At 34.5% G+C, this 17496-nt stretch overlaps 1 protein-coding gene and 1 long non-coding RNA gene across 2 annotated transcripts; one reads left to right on the top strand and one right to left on the bottom strand.

The window, feature by feature from the left end:
* Window positions 1-700: 700 nt before the first annotated feature.
* LOC147278795 (patatin-like protein 2) lies at window positions 701-3029 on the bottom strand. Its single transcript, XM_086251714.1, has 6 exons — window positions 2776-3029; window positions 2370-2551; window positions 1973-2162; window positions 1686-1847; window positions 1124-1599; window positions 701-1011 (listed from the first exon to the last, which is right to left on the bottom strand). Exons 1-6 carry the CDS (start codon window positions 2905-2907, stop codon window positions 900-902), a joined length of 1254 nt encoding a protein of 417 aa, XP_086107840.1. The 5' UTR covers window positions 2908-3029; the 3' UTR covers window positions 701-899.
* Window positions 3030-5237: 2208 nt separating this feature from the next.
* Window positions 5238-6926, top strand: LOC147278794 (uncharacterized). Its single transcript, XR_015123588.1, has 3 exons — window positions 5238-5383; window positions 5901-6015; window positions 6166-6926. It is a non-coding gene; the product is annotated as an uncharacterized LOC147278794 (long non-coding RNA).
* Window positions 6927-17496: the final 10570 nt, after the last annotated feature.

Raw genomic sequence — 17496 nt, 5'->3', positions numbered from 1 at the left:
AGACAAGAGAAGCATCTTAATCAATGATTCCTGTTCATAATTTGATAACATAAATATCTTATACATAACAGGTACATATGAACTACAAAAAATGGCAAGCTTTTTTGTTTTCTTGTTCTCATAATGTTAATTTGGGATTATTGTTTAAGCAAATTAATTAGCTAGGAGACATACGTACTTAGGTTCACCCCAATGCAGACTTTTATATTTACCCCAATTAAAATAGTAAAATGCTAATTATTCCAACACTTTTTCTCAACTTTTGCTTCCTAACTTACGTTGCATCAATTTATTAGACAAGGTTTATTTTATGTTTTTTAATTTTTAATATTTTTTTTTATAAAGACCAATATATAAAGGTATGTAAGTTCGGTAACAAATTAATTTTGAGGTGGTGGTACGTACATGCGAGAAACGAGACATCTCGATCTCTAATTAAGGTCGATGGTGACAACTATTGAAAATACAAACAGAAATGAGGATATATAATAACTCCCAACTCTACCCCGTCCCGTTCTGTTGAATGCATCTAGCTCTAGCTAGCTACTCGCCTTATCAATGCATGTGATAGACCATTTTGTGATTCAATTTGTTTCTTTTATCTTTTCACGTACGGGGCCATCCGGATTGATTCTTTGTAAGCATGGAAGTGTGGTAATTATTAGTAGGACACCAACAAAAACACAAAAAGAAAGCAAAAGAGAAAATGAAAAACTTTGATAGTATACTTAATTAAATACAGAATGAAGCAAACAAATGACACATACTGCTGATTCGATCACCACCAATTAACATGCTAATTGGTATTTATTGGAAAAATAATTTGTGGATTACAAGACAAATAATTATTATTTTTTATGAAATAAATAAGTGTACTAATTGAGATCAATATTAAGTAATTATATATGATCGATCGATCCATCAATCGGAGCTGGTATCTGCGGCACGGCCTTTCCATGTGGTGATCTCATTTCACGAGCACTCCTCTCCCTTGATAGAATTCCAGCCACCCTACATATACGTGCAGTGGATTAATTAAATTATTTAAGAAAACCATTAATAATTAATTAGGCACATGTATGATTAGTACTAATAATCAAATTAATTATCTATGTATATATACCTTGCGAGAGCCTCTCCATTTGTAGACTGATGAGCAGGCTCATAGACACCGTTTTCTATATTCACCCTCGAAACTGGTTTCTTCAACAATTCCTCACCAACTTTTACAAGATTTTTCAGGTTTTCGTGGGTGGCGATATCCACAGAACTCACCGTTTTTTCCAATGTATCGTCCTGAATTCTCAGATAATTTTTCTCGCAGTGAAGGGCTTGAAAAACAGTAGAAAGGTGGTAATCAACCATGTCACTACTCGCTTGAGTAAATACATCAACCAACGGACACGATCCGCCTTTGGTCAGCCATCCCAAGAGACCCCACTTCGCCACATCATGGGCGTTGAACTTCTCCTCACATTTTGCTGAACCAGTACCCAACGATACAACCAGGAATTTGCCGTACTCAGTTGGCCTCATCGGAAAGAAGTCGGGGTTTCCTTGGTGGATTTCTTTTGACACTTCGTTTATAGCCACCAGAGCCTAGAAAATATTATATAAATGTGGTTAGTAAATATGATTCAAATAGAAATACTTAGTTACAGATTTATTAATTAATATATACGTACCGGGTTATTAGCAGCCATGCCACCATCAATGAGATCGAATTCTCGAACTTCACTAGCTGAAATTTCGGTTTCAAAATGATGGGCTGGAAGATAGGTTGGGGCTGCTGAAGTTGCGATGCATATGTCCGAGAGTAAAGCATCTTTGCTACTGTTCTTTTTCACCTAAAATCATGACCATCATATATATAAAATCAGCAACTATATATTATAAAGAACACCTTTAGAAGAAAAAAATGAAATATTAATTAATCTAGCAAAATAAAAAGAAAGATAAATTAATTACAAACCTCATAGCTGGAGAAGATGGTTGGTTGGAGGCGCTTTATATCAAAAGTTGGGATGATAACGTTAGTCAAAGTCTGGTGCAATCGATTGTCTCCAAGTTTTTCCTTCACTATCTTACGTAAATACTTCCCATCATACTTTGGCCCTTTTACAGCTTTTACCATGTCTACCGCATCACCAATTAATGGAGCGCTGTTGTACAAGTACAGTGGATTAAAGTTAATGGAGGGCTGTTAATTAACCACGTACGTACGCATGTACTATATTAAAGTAAATGTTGTTAATATTTACTTTAATCCTATATGCTTATATATAATTCACATACAAACATATATATATATATAATTGAGGTGTTACAACTCTTGAAAATAAAGGATGACATATTTTATATATATATACCTGTCTTGGGGGAAGATTTTAGGGCAGTGTTGGAGATAAAAATCGTTAATATCTTTAGCAGCAAACAAGGGACGATTGTTTTCATCTGGGGCAGTAAGCATGGCAGTGACAAGGCCACCTGTGCTGGTCCCTGCTATCACATCAAAATAATCTGCCAGTCTTGCTTCCTCACCATCCAGTTTCTACAATTAATTAAAAAATGAAATTAATTTTGGACATAATTTAAATTGATGGAGAATGACCAACAACACATACAACCTAAAATTTATTGTGCCATTGTATCAAAACACTATTATTGTAAACTTATTTGGGACACATGTTGTAAGACTCACTTTTTTAGGTTTTTATTCGATGATCATTTCTATATAAAAATAAATAAATAAATAAAAATTAACCATTTCATTACCTGAAGTTCAGACTCAAGGAAGCTGAGCATAGTTCCCGGGATAATCCCTCTTATCCCACCCCCATCAATGCTGAGAACAGTGACTATGTTTCCATAAGTGGGAGACTGAAGGAATGATGTTGTTCTCTCCATGAGTACAGATGACAAATATGGAAATTAAAGATCGAAGTTTACGAACAAAAATTGAAAGCTTGATTAATAAAATTTGAAGTTTCGGGATTTTAAAAGGTATTAGGCTGAGGAATATGAATAATGGAGTAGTTTGGGAACTTGATGATCAGTGTACACCCTTATATAGAGATTTTTTGCTCCTGTTCAAATTTGACCCGTTTCTATGTACTCCAGACTTTTCTATCTTCTACTGCGTTCTTGTGGACATGGTTTAAGTCATGTGAGTCGACCCATGCATAAGAACAATATTGAATCTTCTATGTAAATCAAGATATATAGTTACCTAGCATTTATCACCATCCCCAACCTAAAAGATAGGTAGCATTTTATGGACACCTTATCCGATAATTACGCGTGTGTTAGTGGTGAACCTAGAGACGATTTCAAATAGAGTGTGTGGGTTAGGATTTCATATTTAGAGTGTGGGTTAGGGTTTCATATTAATTGTGAACGTTAATGGTGGACGTATATACACTAATATCAATGGTGAACGTATTAATGGTGAATATATATAGCAGAATATATATATATATATATACACAAATAGATTAATGATGAATACAGCAGAATATATATACACAAATATATTAATGATAAATATATATAGCAGAATATATATACACAAATTTATAATAGTAGTGAGCGTAAATACAGATCTGAATGTAATCATATTAGAGTGTGGGTTAGCATTTCATTAATTAATATAATACACAAATATTTTTTTGTCAAATAGTCTGTTAACATAAAATATTTATAGTAATGCATGTCAAATTAACATAAACATCGATCTTATATACAGCAGAGTAACTGAAGATATTGGAGTATTCCATCCACTACAACAAATCTAAGCAAAAGTCACGTTTTTTTTCAACTAATCTGGAAGCCATTGCTATTGTTGTGTTTTTTGGTCAAAAATCACTGTTTATACTTTGACTGACTAATACAACTCCTAAACCATTGCTTATTAAGTAACTAATTCTTAATGTCGTTGCTTTATTCGTTTCAGCCCTGTTATGCAACAAAAAACCCCGAAGTTGCAAGCTCTATCAACTTATTCAGATATCCCTTAAGGGGAAGGTAATCGAAAATGGTCAGAGGCAGCTAATCCCACGCAGTTATAGTCACCGATCTCCAAACCGTTGTCGCCTACACCGACGGAAATAGTGTGGCTCGGCACATCCTCCAACCTCCATCAAATTGAAACCCCCAATCCACCTCCTCTGCATCTGGGTTGCTTGGGTATAATGGTTAAATTATTATTGTGAGGTCTGACAATTGGCTTGCTGGCAATTGAATTGGAATTTTTGAAGGTAAGAATCTCATCTCTTGCACCAGCTAGTATGCCTTATTAGTTGAAGTTATTTTAATCTATTTGTTTGTTTGTATTGCAGTGGTTGATTTTTCAGTTATTCAGACATTGCCACCTTATCTGCTCGTGGGTTAAGAAGGAACGTGATATTGCTTGACAAATTATGGCCTAAACAACCCGTCTGATGTGAGTTACTTAAAACCCTGCTCTTCAAGTCATAGAAATTCTAGTTTGGATTATGTGTATAAACCAAATGACCTTGATGGAGATGAAAATTTTGATTCATAAATTTTATCTTCTGTGGGTGTGAATTTTTAGCACTTATTAAAAGAATTCTTATGAAGTAGATGTCATATCCAATATGCAGGTGTAGTAAAGTTTAAGTTGTTTGGTGACTTTGATATGAGTTTTGGGGTGAATTTCATGTTAATTGGTTGATAGTTGATACCTCCCTTAGATACAGGAGTACTGTTGTTTACATCGTTTCAACCATTCATCAATCTTGGAATGGCAAATATGAATGGTGTTGAAACATTGAGTGTAGCCTCCTTTGGGTATTGGATAGCCATGATTGGCTGGTGGGTATTGGATAGCCATGATTGACTGGAGTTGAACTGGTTTAATTCAAATACATCAGCAACTAGCTTCTAGAAGTGCATCTAGTGGACCTAAACCTGGGAATCAAGACATAGGATAACTAGCTTCAGTATATTATGAATTGGTTGTACAGCTGGCTGCTTATGTGGATTTAGTTCATCTATCTTTACCTTTCAAATATATATAAACCGATGTACTAGTCTGCATTATTAATTAATTAATGAAAACTGAGAAGATTACATGGTATTAGAGCAAGCAATATAAATGTTATGCTCAACAGTTATGCAGTGTTTCTACATCACACACGTGTTTGCATTACAAATGTAAACCAAAACCTTACAATATATAATGTTATGACATGAATACTGTCAATGCTGGAGACATTTGTGCTGACCAGAGATTGGATGTTGGTGTCGAGGAATCATCAATTCAACCCCGGGTTGACATTGAGGGCACAACAATTGATCGTCCTTTATCCCCACTCTCTGCCACTTTATGATCTGCCCTCTAGTATCATAACCATTGAGTCTGGTAAGCATAATTTTGTCAATATCACTAATACCAATAGAAATAATTGGTCTGTTTGTTCTTCTCATACTTGGTCTCTACACATTACTAATAGTTGAAGGTTTATCGGCCAACCATCTAGCCAAAATTAATTGAGAATACAGGTCAGAGGTTGGAGAATTTTGCCTAAACTATGATATTACTATTTAAATTATAATGTAACTAATATTGGAAAGGTAAAACATCATATAAAATAGCAACTTTCAGTCAAACCAAAATTTAGGAATATGATATATCACATAATTAGCATATGAAAGTGGAGGCTGTTTGCTTTGTGAAAATGAGTTAAACAATCCACTGGCAATGATATCATTCTGCATCCTGGAGGTTTGTTCTTTCTCAAATGTCTATTTGTGAAGGACATCTAATTGTTGGTAAAGTTGCATGATTAGCGAATTATGGGAAAGTTAACATATTTAATTCTTTGGATTTTGCTGTATTTAAAAAACATGATATTAATTTAGTCATCTTGATCATGCAGGTTTGGCTTTTGGCTCTAGTTGTTTTATGGATGGCCACATATAATAGTACGATTTGGTTTAGTAATATACTTGGCCATTTTGTGAATATGGATTCTGCCAAGACAGACATGGATGGTCAGTAACTAAGTACCATCTATTGAGTCAGGAGCTGGTTCTAATTTGATGAATATTTTGATAATCTTTTCATGCATCTAGTATGTTTTTTTTTTCTCTCTTTTTACTAGATAATCAATGTACTAATGCAGCAAAGTTTCTTGGATATAGGACCAACTGGGAAGAGTGTCTTTGATATGTGGAATTTTATTCATTACGCTAGGGCAGGGTTTAGATGGTGCACCGCCCCTTGTTCAGTTGACAATCCCACCTCCTGCAATGATTGGATTATGAAATTTGTTCCTCCATCTCTGGGAGGTTACTCATATTTAATTATGAAGCTAGGGCCATTACATTTTACCAGGAAAGGCTTGTCTGTAGCAAGCACAGCTGCTTGTTTGACCTTTACTGTAAGTTACTTCTATCTTTTCTTGGTACACCTTTGCCTTCCATTTAATAAGAACATCTTTGGATGCCCATTGTTACAATCACATTATGAGTTTGTCTATGTAGCATATGGAGGTCCAAATTAAATTTGAGAATGGAGTGGTGTAACTCAAAAGAAGAATTGCGGCGTGTTTATATTTCTTTTATTCATACAATTCATAACTTGAAAATATGTTTACTAGACTACATATAAGTGATTTGAATACAAAAAATGCTTTTGATTAATCTAAGAACTAGGGCTCATATTTTTGTGAAAGGTCTTCCAAAGTGCACCTTTTTTTTACTGGAAGAACCCAAAGGAATAGAAGGCTATAACAAGGATTATCCCATGTTTTATGACTCTTTTCAGGTATGAGAGTTTTTGTATACTCTTTCTGTTTTCAGGAGTTAAAGTAATAAGAGAATTATATTTCCATAGTGTCACGTCAGAGGCTTGAAGTATTTCTTTTGTCCTCTTCTGCTTTTGGCAGATATAGTTTCTCAAAGTGCTTTTGCCATCATGCTTGTCTTGACAAAGTGCTGAATTGACAAGATTCTTTTCAAGCAGCAAGAATCAGAATCTTCCATCACTTTGTTCATTTCTTGGTCAGTATTGCACTCAATTGGGTCATGAAAAAAACCACACTCAATGCAGGGAATTTGTTAAATGTACAAATACGTATTGCCTCCCACCCCAAATGCATTATTAGAGTGTCATCTCCCTCTTAAGAAAGAAAGACTATTTCAGCTATTGCCTCCCTCTTAGGAATTTTTTTTCTGTTTTGCAAGAAAAGGCATGCCTAGAAGAGGCATTAGAAAACCAATCAATTTGCAGGCATACCGTCAGCTATGGTTTGAAGAGCCCTGTTCTGAAATGCCTCCAGAAGATGCTTGTTCACAAACAGACTCCAATCCAACCCCCCACCAGCTTTCTGATTTCGTTAACACTTGTGTTAACATTTGGGTGCCTATGAATCAATTCACAGTAGGTCATCCCCGGAATGGACATGGTGAGTTAAATTATTCTCCGGTGCACCTAAATCCTATGGATACTAACTTGAATAACAGGAGAGTGGAGGTTGGTGATAGCACTCCACAATCAAAGGTAAGAGACATCGCACAGCTCGCTGAGAATAGCACAGCTCATACTGGTGTTGCTCCCCAAAGTACTAGAGCCAAGGCTAAAATTTCAAATACTGCAAGGGTAGTCACTAAGGGAGTACGTGAAGTAGAAGGCAATCCAAATGATGTAGACCAAGCAGCACAAAAAGCTCCCTTTTGGGATGATATGGTTGCACCAGATACATATAAGTCTTCGAGCACAGATAGCTATGGCATGAACTAGTCAACATGATCTTCAGCTTAATGGTGTGCCACAATGTTGGTTAACCTTCAGCTTAAACCTTTGGATTGCACAAGATGTAACTACATACTGTTTTTTATTTAGGAAGCAATAGGGTATGCTACAAATGTCATCCTTGCACTATTTTGTGTTCCTACTGCAAGTATCATTAGGCATGAAATGTCATTTTCTAGGAAGCTAGGACATTTTCCAGTTATTGTAACAGTATCTTTGTTTTTTTTTGTTTTAATATAAGTTCAGTTATGATTTTAAGTTTTAACAGTTTTAGTTCTACCAAACCCGTTTGCCTCTTGAAAACCAAAAGTTTCCCTATGGCACAAAAGTATAGCAATGGCTTTGTGAGTTTTAAAAGAAGAAAAAAAAAACTTTTAAAAGGGAAATAAATTTTCAACAAGGAAATTCAATTTTACAAGAAAAATAAAGTTAATATTTAATTAAAAACATTATATTAAGAGACTAGTATTTTTACCCTAAAAAATAATACACAACTCCAAAGAGACTAGTATTTGTTATATTTATTTGTGGAATGTTGATATACAACGTACTATAAGAAATTAATACACAACTCCAAAGAAACAAAAATCTTAAAAATTAAAATAAAATTATAATTGTAGTAATTGAATGTTATTGCTAGACAACTACAAGAAAGCTTGAACTTTCAAAAGAAGGCGACCGAATGCTTGAACAACCGCCTTCGAATGCTATTTGTGAGTATTCGCATTCAAGCGCTTGATTAGAAATGAACCACATTGGTATAGACTCAAAACAGGGTCGGAACCAAACACATTATAGCCCAGCCAAGAATTCTGCGGAAAAAGTGATTATATATATATATATATATATATATAGAAGTGCTCTAAAGTTAAGTAGTTAGCAAGTTAATACGAAGCTAACTATGCTTTTGGGCTCACCACATCACAAATTTCATAATCCGAACCATAATTTATTTAGGCCACATTTCAAAGATCATCATTGCAAAAAATCAACAAAATCAAAAATCATGTAGTCATCTAATTGAGATCAAATAAATAGACGATCAGTATTTTTGATAAAAGCATAGAAATAGTTGTTATTATAATCAAATTGCTAAATGACTTCCGATTTTAGAGATTTTTTACAGGAATGATCTTTGAAGTAGGGTCTAAACAATATACGGTTCGGATTTTGATATTACATTATGCAGTGGGCCCAACAGGGTGGTTAGTTTTGTATTAACTTACTAACTAGTTAGTTTTCGAGCATTCTTCTATATATATATATCACATAGAAGCCCAGTATTAGTAACTTAGTATGTTACCGTTTCTTTCAATTAGAATTTGTTGGTATGATTGGTGAAATTTATATGAAATTTGTGTGTTTGCTGCCATATTTTTTCAAGCATATGCTTTCAAACTTTTATAGTTTAATTAATATTTGTATAATGCATTTTGAAGGGTAAGGGTCAATATACCCCTCATGACTAGGTGTATCTTTTTTTCATATTAATAAAATTCTCTCATACTGTCGATTTTTTTTTTTTCCAAGTTCCTAAATAAATATTTGTGAATTTTTTTTACTAGGAAAAAATTTGTCCCGAGATTTAGCCCACCCGAATTTTAAATCCTAGTTCCGCCACAGACTCAGAATATTAGTTTTTTTAACGTTGTAAAGTCTGTTGTGGATTTTTGTAACATTAACTATATATATTATTTTATTGGGAAAAATTTACAAACAAGACACATACTTTGATGGTTGTTTCATTTCAGAACATTAATTTTGCTTTGTGTTAATGAAGGACACATACTTTCATTTTGTGTCAATTAAGGACCATGTTTTTTTTCAATTTTTATCTCAACTTTGGTCCGACGTTTGACCCATCAAAACTCAACCAAATTCAGAAAAATTATACTGAGTTTAAAGATATGCATTTCCTCTTTACAACTATATAAAGATTACCCATATCGGATCTCTACAACTTTAGATAATCAGCCCTAAAGTAGGGTACCCGAAATTGTTAGCTTCCCAAATTTTTTTTCAGAGGTCCAATTGGACAGTTTCGGGTACCCTACTTTTGGGCCAATTATCTGGAGTTGTAGATGTCCGATTTAAGTGATCTTTATATGGTTGTAAAGAGGAGATGCATAGCTTTAAACCAAGTATAAGTTTGCTAAATTTGGTAGATTTTTGATGGGTCCAATGTTGAGCCAAAGTTGAGATAAAACAGGGTCCTTAAGTGACACAAAATAAAAATATGTGTCCTTCATTAACACGAATCAAAATTAACGTCCTGAAATGAAATAGTCATCAAAGTATGTGTCCTGTTTGTAAATTTTTTCCTTATTTATTATTATTGTTGTGACCAATAGTTAATTAATGGTTATAAGTTTCTAGCTATTTATTTAGTTAAGTCATATTAGTTTCAGTACTTATGTATAGATTTGACATTTGGTTGAACCATGGCTTGTAATATTAAAAGGCTAGGCTTGTAATATTAAAAGACTAGCTGTAGATCGTTTTATTTCACAAAAATAAGATTATCTGCTAATTATCTTCTTCTTCATATTCTGTATACATTTTTTGCATTAATTATATTGTTCGTCAATCATGACAAAGCTTGAATCTTCTTAAATTGTGAGAGGTCAGCCGAATCAAAAATCTTGGTTTATTTTGTTGGTACTTCATTGTAGTTAATACTTGCCCCTATCTTATCAAAATATAATAGAATCTTTGATGGTCCCAATGAGCAGATATTTATCCCACTTAACTAAATAAGTCAATCTGGACTAAAATTTTCTATCATGCTATGTTAGTGCGCCAAATCCAAATTTATTCAAACAAAAACTCATTTGCCGCTTTATGTAATCTTTCACTTCTATTTCAATATGTGATGAACTGAATTATTCAATAATTCTCGTTACCCCAGTACTGAAACGCCAACTGCAAACCCAATTCCATTGGGATCAAATTATCAATCCAAATGAGAGGGAAAAAAAAGCCTTTCCCGCTATCAAATTGGCTGACTTGCAGCTACCACTTGACATGATGCTCAGAAAGGTTACTTGGCCCAATGCTCTGACAGCTTTTACCTACTTCAAGATTAGTTGATTTGAGGGATATGGCACTTCTTATACATAAATATGGAAAGGAGATGAGCATTTCACAAACACACTCACATCCTACTTCTCTCAGAGATTGGAACAACTGCAAGAGAAATCAAATAGGAGACTTGAGCGTGAGAGTGAAGAGCACCAAGGACGTCAACAGGTTTGTTCACTCTCTTCTATATGAAACCTATAGTTTTCGCTGATGCTTGAATTAATTTCAGACTTCCAATTTAAATTCTTGTTTCAAATTTACAGTTTTAATTATTTATATGAGGTTGCTTATATGGTTATGTACAAAGATAAGTATAATTATAAGTTTACAGACCATTATTGAAGTTAGCATGAATTTTCTCTGCTTTGGGCTTGTTAGTCAGCACAGTACATCTAAACAAATTTTTTTTTCCTTTCAACATTTTCAAATACCTATACTACCAGGCTGAAGGAAAATGGTGTATTCCATGCAGTTTGTTTACCATGATATAGTAATAAATGCCATGCTATCCTATATTAATACATGCCAATTAAACAGATGCAGTCAATTGCACTATGTTAATTAACAATGATTCTTGTTTACATGTTGTCAGGTTGAGCAAGTATGGATAACTCACAGGCACAAGGGATTGAGGATATTGGCCTTGGATCGGGGACTCAAGAGGAGGTCCATGTGGAAGGTCACATTGTCAATGAGGCAGTAGAGGATGGGACTCAACAAGCTGTTATGCCTCCTGAGCCAATTGTTGTAACTAATATCAATGAAGAACTCCCACATGGGGATGTTGTGCATGAGGCAAATGAACCAAATGTTGCCTCGGGGCTAGTGGCTGACATCCGAGCACGTAGAGGAAGGAATAGACCAAACTGGGCTTTAGAAAGGCCAGAGTTGATGAGGTTCAACAACTTCGGACAAGCGGTTGCTCCCTCAAGGACGGTAGCAAGATTTTCAAGGTTCCTTGGTCAATTGGCAATTGATAGAACCCTGTTTGCAATCAATGTACTTGATTGGAGGAAATTTCGGGGTCGTGAAATGGACCGAGCTTGGGCAAAGATTGAGGTATACATGTACTTTCCCACCTATGTTAGTCAACAGATGGCATAAAGTTCTAATATGGGATACTCCACAAATTATATTATTCTTGAGAAAAAAAAAATTGTGAAATGATCTGTTTGCAAGGTAACCATTGACTGGTCTGAGGAGAGGACTCTTGCATTGAAGCAAAAGATACGCTATGTTGCTGAGGCAAAAATGAATGAGCGGTGGAAACACCATAAGTGTTTGTTGCGCAAGGATTGGTATAAACCTTTCGTCTCCAACAATAGGAGGTTTGTATGTGGGGATCCCCATGTGGATCCTGATCAATGGATTCACCTAGTTCGCCATTGGGATTCTCTGCCGGCACAGGTAGGATGTCAGTTGCTTTCTCAAGTGATTCTTGATTACAATATATATAGATTTCAAAGTAGGAAATTTCTTTTACAATATAAATGGTTGATTTATATGACCATCAATTCAATTACATGTCAGTCACCAGTTGCACATGTTCTGTAAATGTTGTCTATTAGGAGCGTGCTGCACTGAACACTAACAGCAGGCACAAAATGAGGGTGATGCATACGTCTGGCACAAAGACCTTTGCGCAAATCCGGGATGAGTATGTAAGTGTTCTACGACCTGCGAATAAATTTGGCATTTAAGGGTTTTACTGACCAGCTTGTAATTCAGAGCTCTTAAATTATTAATTTGAGTTTGAATGCTACATTAGATAATTGTTATCAGGTGGAGCAAAGTTTATGGTTGTTTTCTGTGTATCAAATCGTAGGCACAGGACCACGGAGGGGTGGAACCAAACAGAATTGAACTCTTCAAGATCACACATTGCAGGTCCAACGGGAATCCGGTGAACTCTAATGCAAGGGAAATTATTGTGAGTTTACTTGGGTACAATTTCAATTAAATTTCACTTGTTGCACAATATGGATACTTTAATGATGGTTTATGAGTTTTTAATTGGTAAATTCTTAGGTTTAATGTATTTCTTCTTTGTTCTAATAATAATGATGGTATTGGTTAGGCACTGACCCATGTTGACAAGTTGAAAGAGAACAGAAACAATAATCCAACTTGGAAGCATATTTTGTAACTACTTACTGCCAGTCGATACATATATAATCTTCACCATCTGAAACTATATTTATACATTTTTATATTTCTATCATCAAGTAAAAAAACCATATTTGTAATGGTGATGGTTTAAGATAGCAAAGACTTTTATTTACTGATTGTTTATTCTAAAAAAATATAGCAAAGGCTTTTATTTTATAGTATCATCAAGTAAAAAATCATTCTGCACCATGTCAATTTTATTTACTGATTCTTCAAGATTTGTGACTGATTGTTTAAGATAGCAAAGGCTATTATATTATATGCCATGCTTGTGTGTCAGGCTACTAAAAATGTATTTGAAATGTTTGTATGCAGGCTGATCTGGAACAGAGGCTAACCCAGTACGAACAGCTCCCCAATACACCCTCAATTACCATGGAAGTCATCAATGGAGTTTTTGCAGCAGTCATGGGACCTGAGAATAGCAGTGCCGTTAGGGGATATGGGATTGGAGTGACCCCTGCTGACATTCCAGGCATGCACACTGATCGACGTGGTGTGGCTGCGGAATTACATGCCTTAAGGGAGTCATATGAGGTGCTACAAAGGGAGGCTGCAAGATTGACAATGGACCATCGGGAAGAGATGGAACACACCAGAATGCTAATGGACCAATACCGCCTAGAGGTGGAAAGGCTTCGACTAATGCACAATGGAGAAATTATGCAGCTCCAAAGGCAACAACAACACATGGATGTTAATTTCAATGGAAGAGTGTCACATGCAGTTGACAACTACATCCGAGGGTCGTTGGCTGCCCCTCCGAGCATGAGTCAATTTCCACCAACAATAGTGATGGAGCCGAGCCTGCAAGTACCATTAGCAGCTGCAATTATGACTTCCCCAATTCCAAATCCTGCTGGAGGCCAAATGCAGCCTAGTACTACACCAAGTCGACTCAGTGGCAATCAAAAAGGAAAATCAGCTGCATGTGAAGGAAGCAACACAGCTTCAAGCAGTGCGAATGAGGGACCAAGTAACCTGTGAGGCTGCTGTTTGGATTCTCAGTAAGATAGTTTATAGCTTTTAAGTATTAGTATGCTATATATGGTCAATCTCCCTGTTTTGGAAGTTAGATTGTGAACTTGCTGACTTATATTTGGAATGAGGCCATAATATAAGTCATGCCAGTTTGCTTGGACTTGTTATATATTTCTGGTTTATTTTGATGATGGTAGTATATATGGAGCAGGGAAGTGCTGTGCATGATTATTTTGCTTTTGTGAATGTGGTAGGGGTGTGAACAATGAAAAGATGAGTAGAAGGTTTAAGTTTTCTGCTTAAGTACGTGTATTGTCAAGCAGCACATTTATAACACAAGAGGTGTTTTGTAATGGATGCTCACTCTGTTAATTATAATTTCTATTGGATCAGCTTGTGACTTTTTTGGTTTATCTGCAAGTTACTAAATTATTATTTTGTTCTTTAATTGGTTAGCAGCAAGCACATTTGGAAACCATGTCCAAAGCTACATTAGGTCCTCCTTCCAAAATTTAATTCTGCTATGCATATGGATATTACAAACAAAACCATTCTCAAATTGCAAATCGTTATTTCTTAAGCAACTCCATTTGGCAACTAATATGTATATGATTAAGATAGTTGGTTAGCATAGAAACAAGTATAAATAATGCTCTAGGAAACCATTTCTGCAGAATTTGTTTAGTAGATTGGCAACCTTTATCAAAGATTGCAGTAGCTGCCAACCTTCTGCACAAAGGTTGTTAGAGCAGGGGTGAAAAACAGATTCAAACCTCTCCTATTCAAACCTATTGACCAACTAATTTATAAGTGTAGCTTAAGAATAGCACCTGTCTGACACATTAGTTTCTAATGTGCATGTCAACATCAATGTCAGGGGCCAGATGAACCAGCAACCTTACCAAAACAGGTGGTGCAAATGGTCTTTAGCGACCCCAACCCCTACATCATTTGGCTTAAGTGTTGCTGCACAGTTGCTACTGGATTTTGCAACTCTAAATGGTTGTTTAGTGGGCAATAGAACTAGGAAAAAAAAGGTTGGGGTTGCCAAGTTTTCTTGTAGTGATCTAAAACTATTAAACCAATTTGCTAATATTGATAAAGAGATTTAAGATATTATCAAAAAAATTTACTTAAGAGACTTAACTTGAGAGATGAGTAAGCTAGAGACAATGTATTTAAGGACTATAGATTCATTTTAATATTTATTAATTTTAATAATTGTGTTAAATCCAAGAGCTGATGGTATTGTATATATATTGTTCAAATTAAGTCTTTTAAATCAACACTTATGAAGGTATTATATATTTTTCATCCATGAAAAGATATTGATATAATTATTCTACAAGACTTCAAATTTGAAGTACAACAAATCGCAAGATTTCTTTCGTTCTTATTCTCATAATACTGTTTGGGATTATTGTTTAAGCAAATTAATTAATTAACAGCTGGATGCAGAGCCAAAGCAGTCATTTTTTAGAATAAGTCAGACTGATCGATATACGTTCACTGTTCACAGACGTTCACAGATATTTAATGTTGTCAAAAAGTCATGCCATAAAGGACTTAGATATTTCTAAACACACAACCTGACTTTTATTGCATAATATTCATACAGAAGAGTTCAACACGCCATTTCATTAATGCATTGAATTGGGTACGTATTGTGAATCTTAACATTTCCCATTTTTTTTTTTTTTGGGTAAGAATATCTCAAAGTTTATTGATGGAAGAAATTGTACTATTGGTCCACTTATTCTTCGTTTAGTCTCATATTAGTTTATGATTTTTTTTTCGTTTCTTATTAATCCACTAATTTTGTGACATTTCTCATTATAATCCAAATCATCAAATTAGCACAAACAGCTGTCTATTTTAGTTATGTGCCGAACACATGGTGGTGTTGTTGTGGACCAATATAGAACTAAGTAAAGAATTAGTGAACTACAAAAGTGCCTGATGATCGAGGGCAACACATAACTCAAATATATGGTCATTTTTGGTAATTTGATCATTTAGACCGCAATGAGAAACGTTATAAAGTTAGTGGACCAATTATGGAACAAAAAAAAAGATTTGGACCAATATGAAATTTTCTAAAAAATAAATATACCAATGGGGCAATTTCCTCTTTATTTGTCTATGTATCACCATAATCACCAACCTAATTACGATTATAAGTATGTTGAAAAATTTAAATGTCTCGAAGCTTTGGACCAATAATCTTAATTAATTTGGACAATGTTTGGCTACTGTGGAATTTGCCATTATGATTTAAAGAAATGAATAAGTATCAACTTATAATTGAGTTGTAAAGAGAAATGACTTCTTCAAGGCCCCAGATAAGGAATTAAACAATTTTTTTCATCTATGAGATCGAGAGTGAATTTGAATTTGAATTTGAACGGAAAGATTATTTTAAACTAATAGCAGTTGGTGAACCAAATAATTTTCTAATCATCTATAAAGGCTAATATATATTTAATAACACATGTAAATGTAGTAATTAAATTATTCCCTAAGCTATATATAAAGCTGACCTATAGCAAACCCTTGCTGGTTATATACGTAATAGGAATTATGTAAGGGCCGGCGGCAAAGTGAGAATCGACAAAGATTGAAGATTTTATTTGTGGTTAATTACGTATGTAATACTGGGAAATATGTACAAAGGTTGTTAGTTAATTAGCTTATTTAACTAGTTGGTTGGTATTGAACTGTCAGAGTTAACCCAAACTAAACACAAAGAAAAACTTGTTTTTGCAATTGATATAATATGTGTGTCCAAGTTAACAAAGAAACTTTTTCTCTAATCAATTTAAACTATTTATTTGGGTGGAATTTTGTTTAAATATGTGATTAATCAACCGTCGTTCATAAAATTTGAACTCAGAACTTTCTCTGATAAGGAAAAATTGAGTGTCATTCACTAGATCAAATAGTTATTGGCATATAACTTGATCACATAAGCAGTTGTTAATTTGTTAATTGTTATATATGGATATAGGGATATATATATACAGACTCCTTCTATTGAGGTATACCTCAACTTATTTATGTTGACGTATACCCTATTAGGGCCCACACAAGTCGTTTTGTGGCAATTCGAACCGTCCGCAAGGATCGTCTCCATTGATAGATCATCCTTGTAAAAAAATTAGCCAAATCGAAAATCATTTGCCTATCTAACTTTGATCAAATAAATGGACGAACCAAATATTTTTGATGAAACCGTTCATTTGTTTTATCAAAGTTAGATAGGCAAATGATTTCCGATTTGACTAATTTTTTGCAATGATGATCTATCAATGAAGATGATCCTTGCGAACGGTTCGGATAGCCACAAAACGACTCGTGTGGGCCCTAACAAAGTCATACCTCAACATAAATAAATTGAGGTATACCTCAATAGAAGGAACCTGTATATATATATATATATCTAGTAGCCAACTACCTAGGCTTATATATGTGAAAGCTTTTGTTTTTTT

The sequence above is a fragment of the Dryas octopetala genome, chromosome 7 (assembly GCF_963921425.1).
Source record: "Dryas octopetala chromosome 7, drDryOcto1.1, whole genome shotgun sequence".
Classification (NCBI taxonomy): Eukaryota; Viridiplantae; Streptophyta; class Magnoliopsida; order Rosales; family Rosaceae; genus Dryas; species Dryas octopetala.
This window is presented reverse-complemented; position numbering and strand designations above follow the sequence as displayed.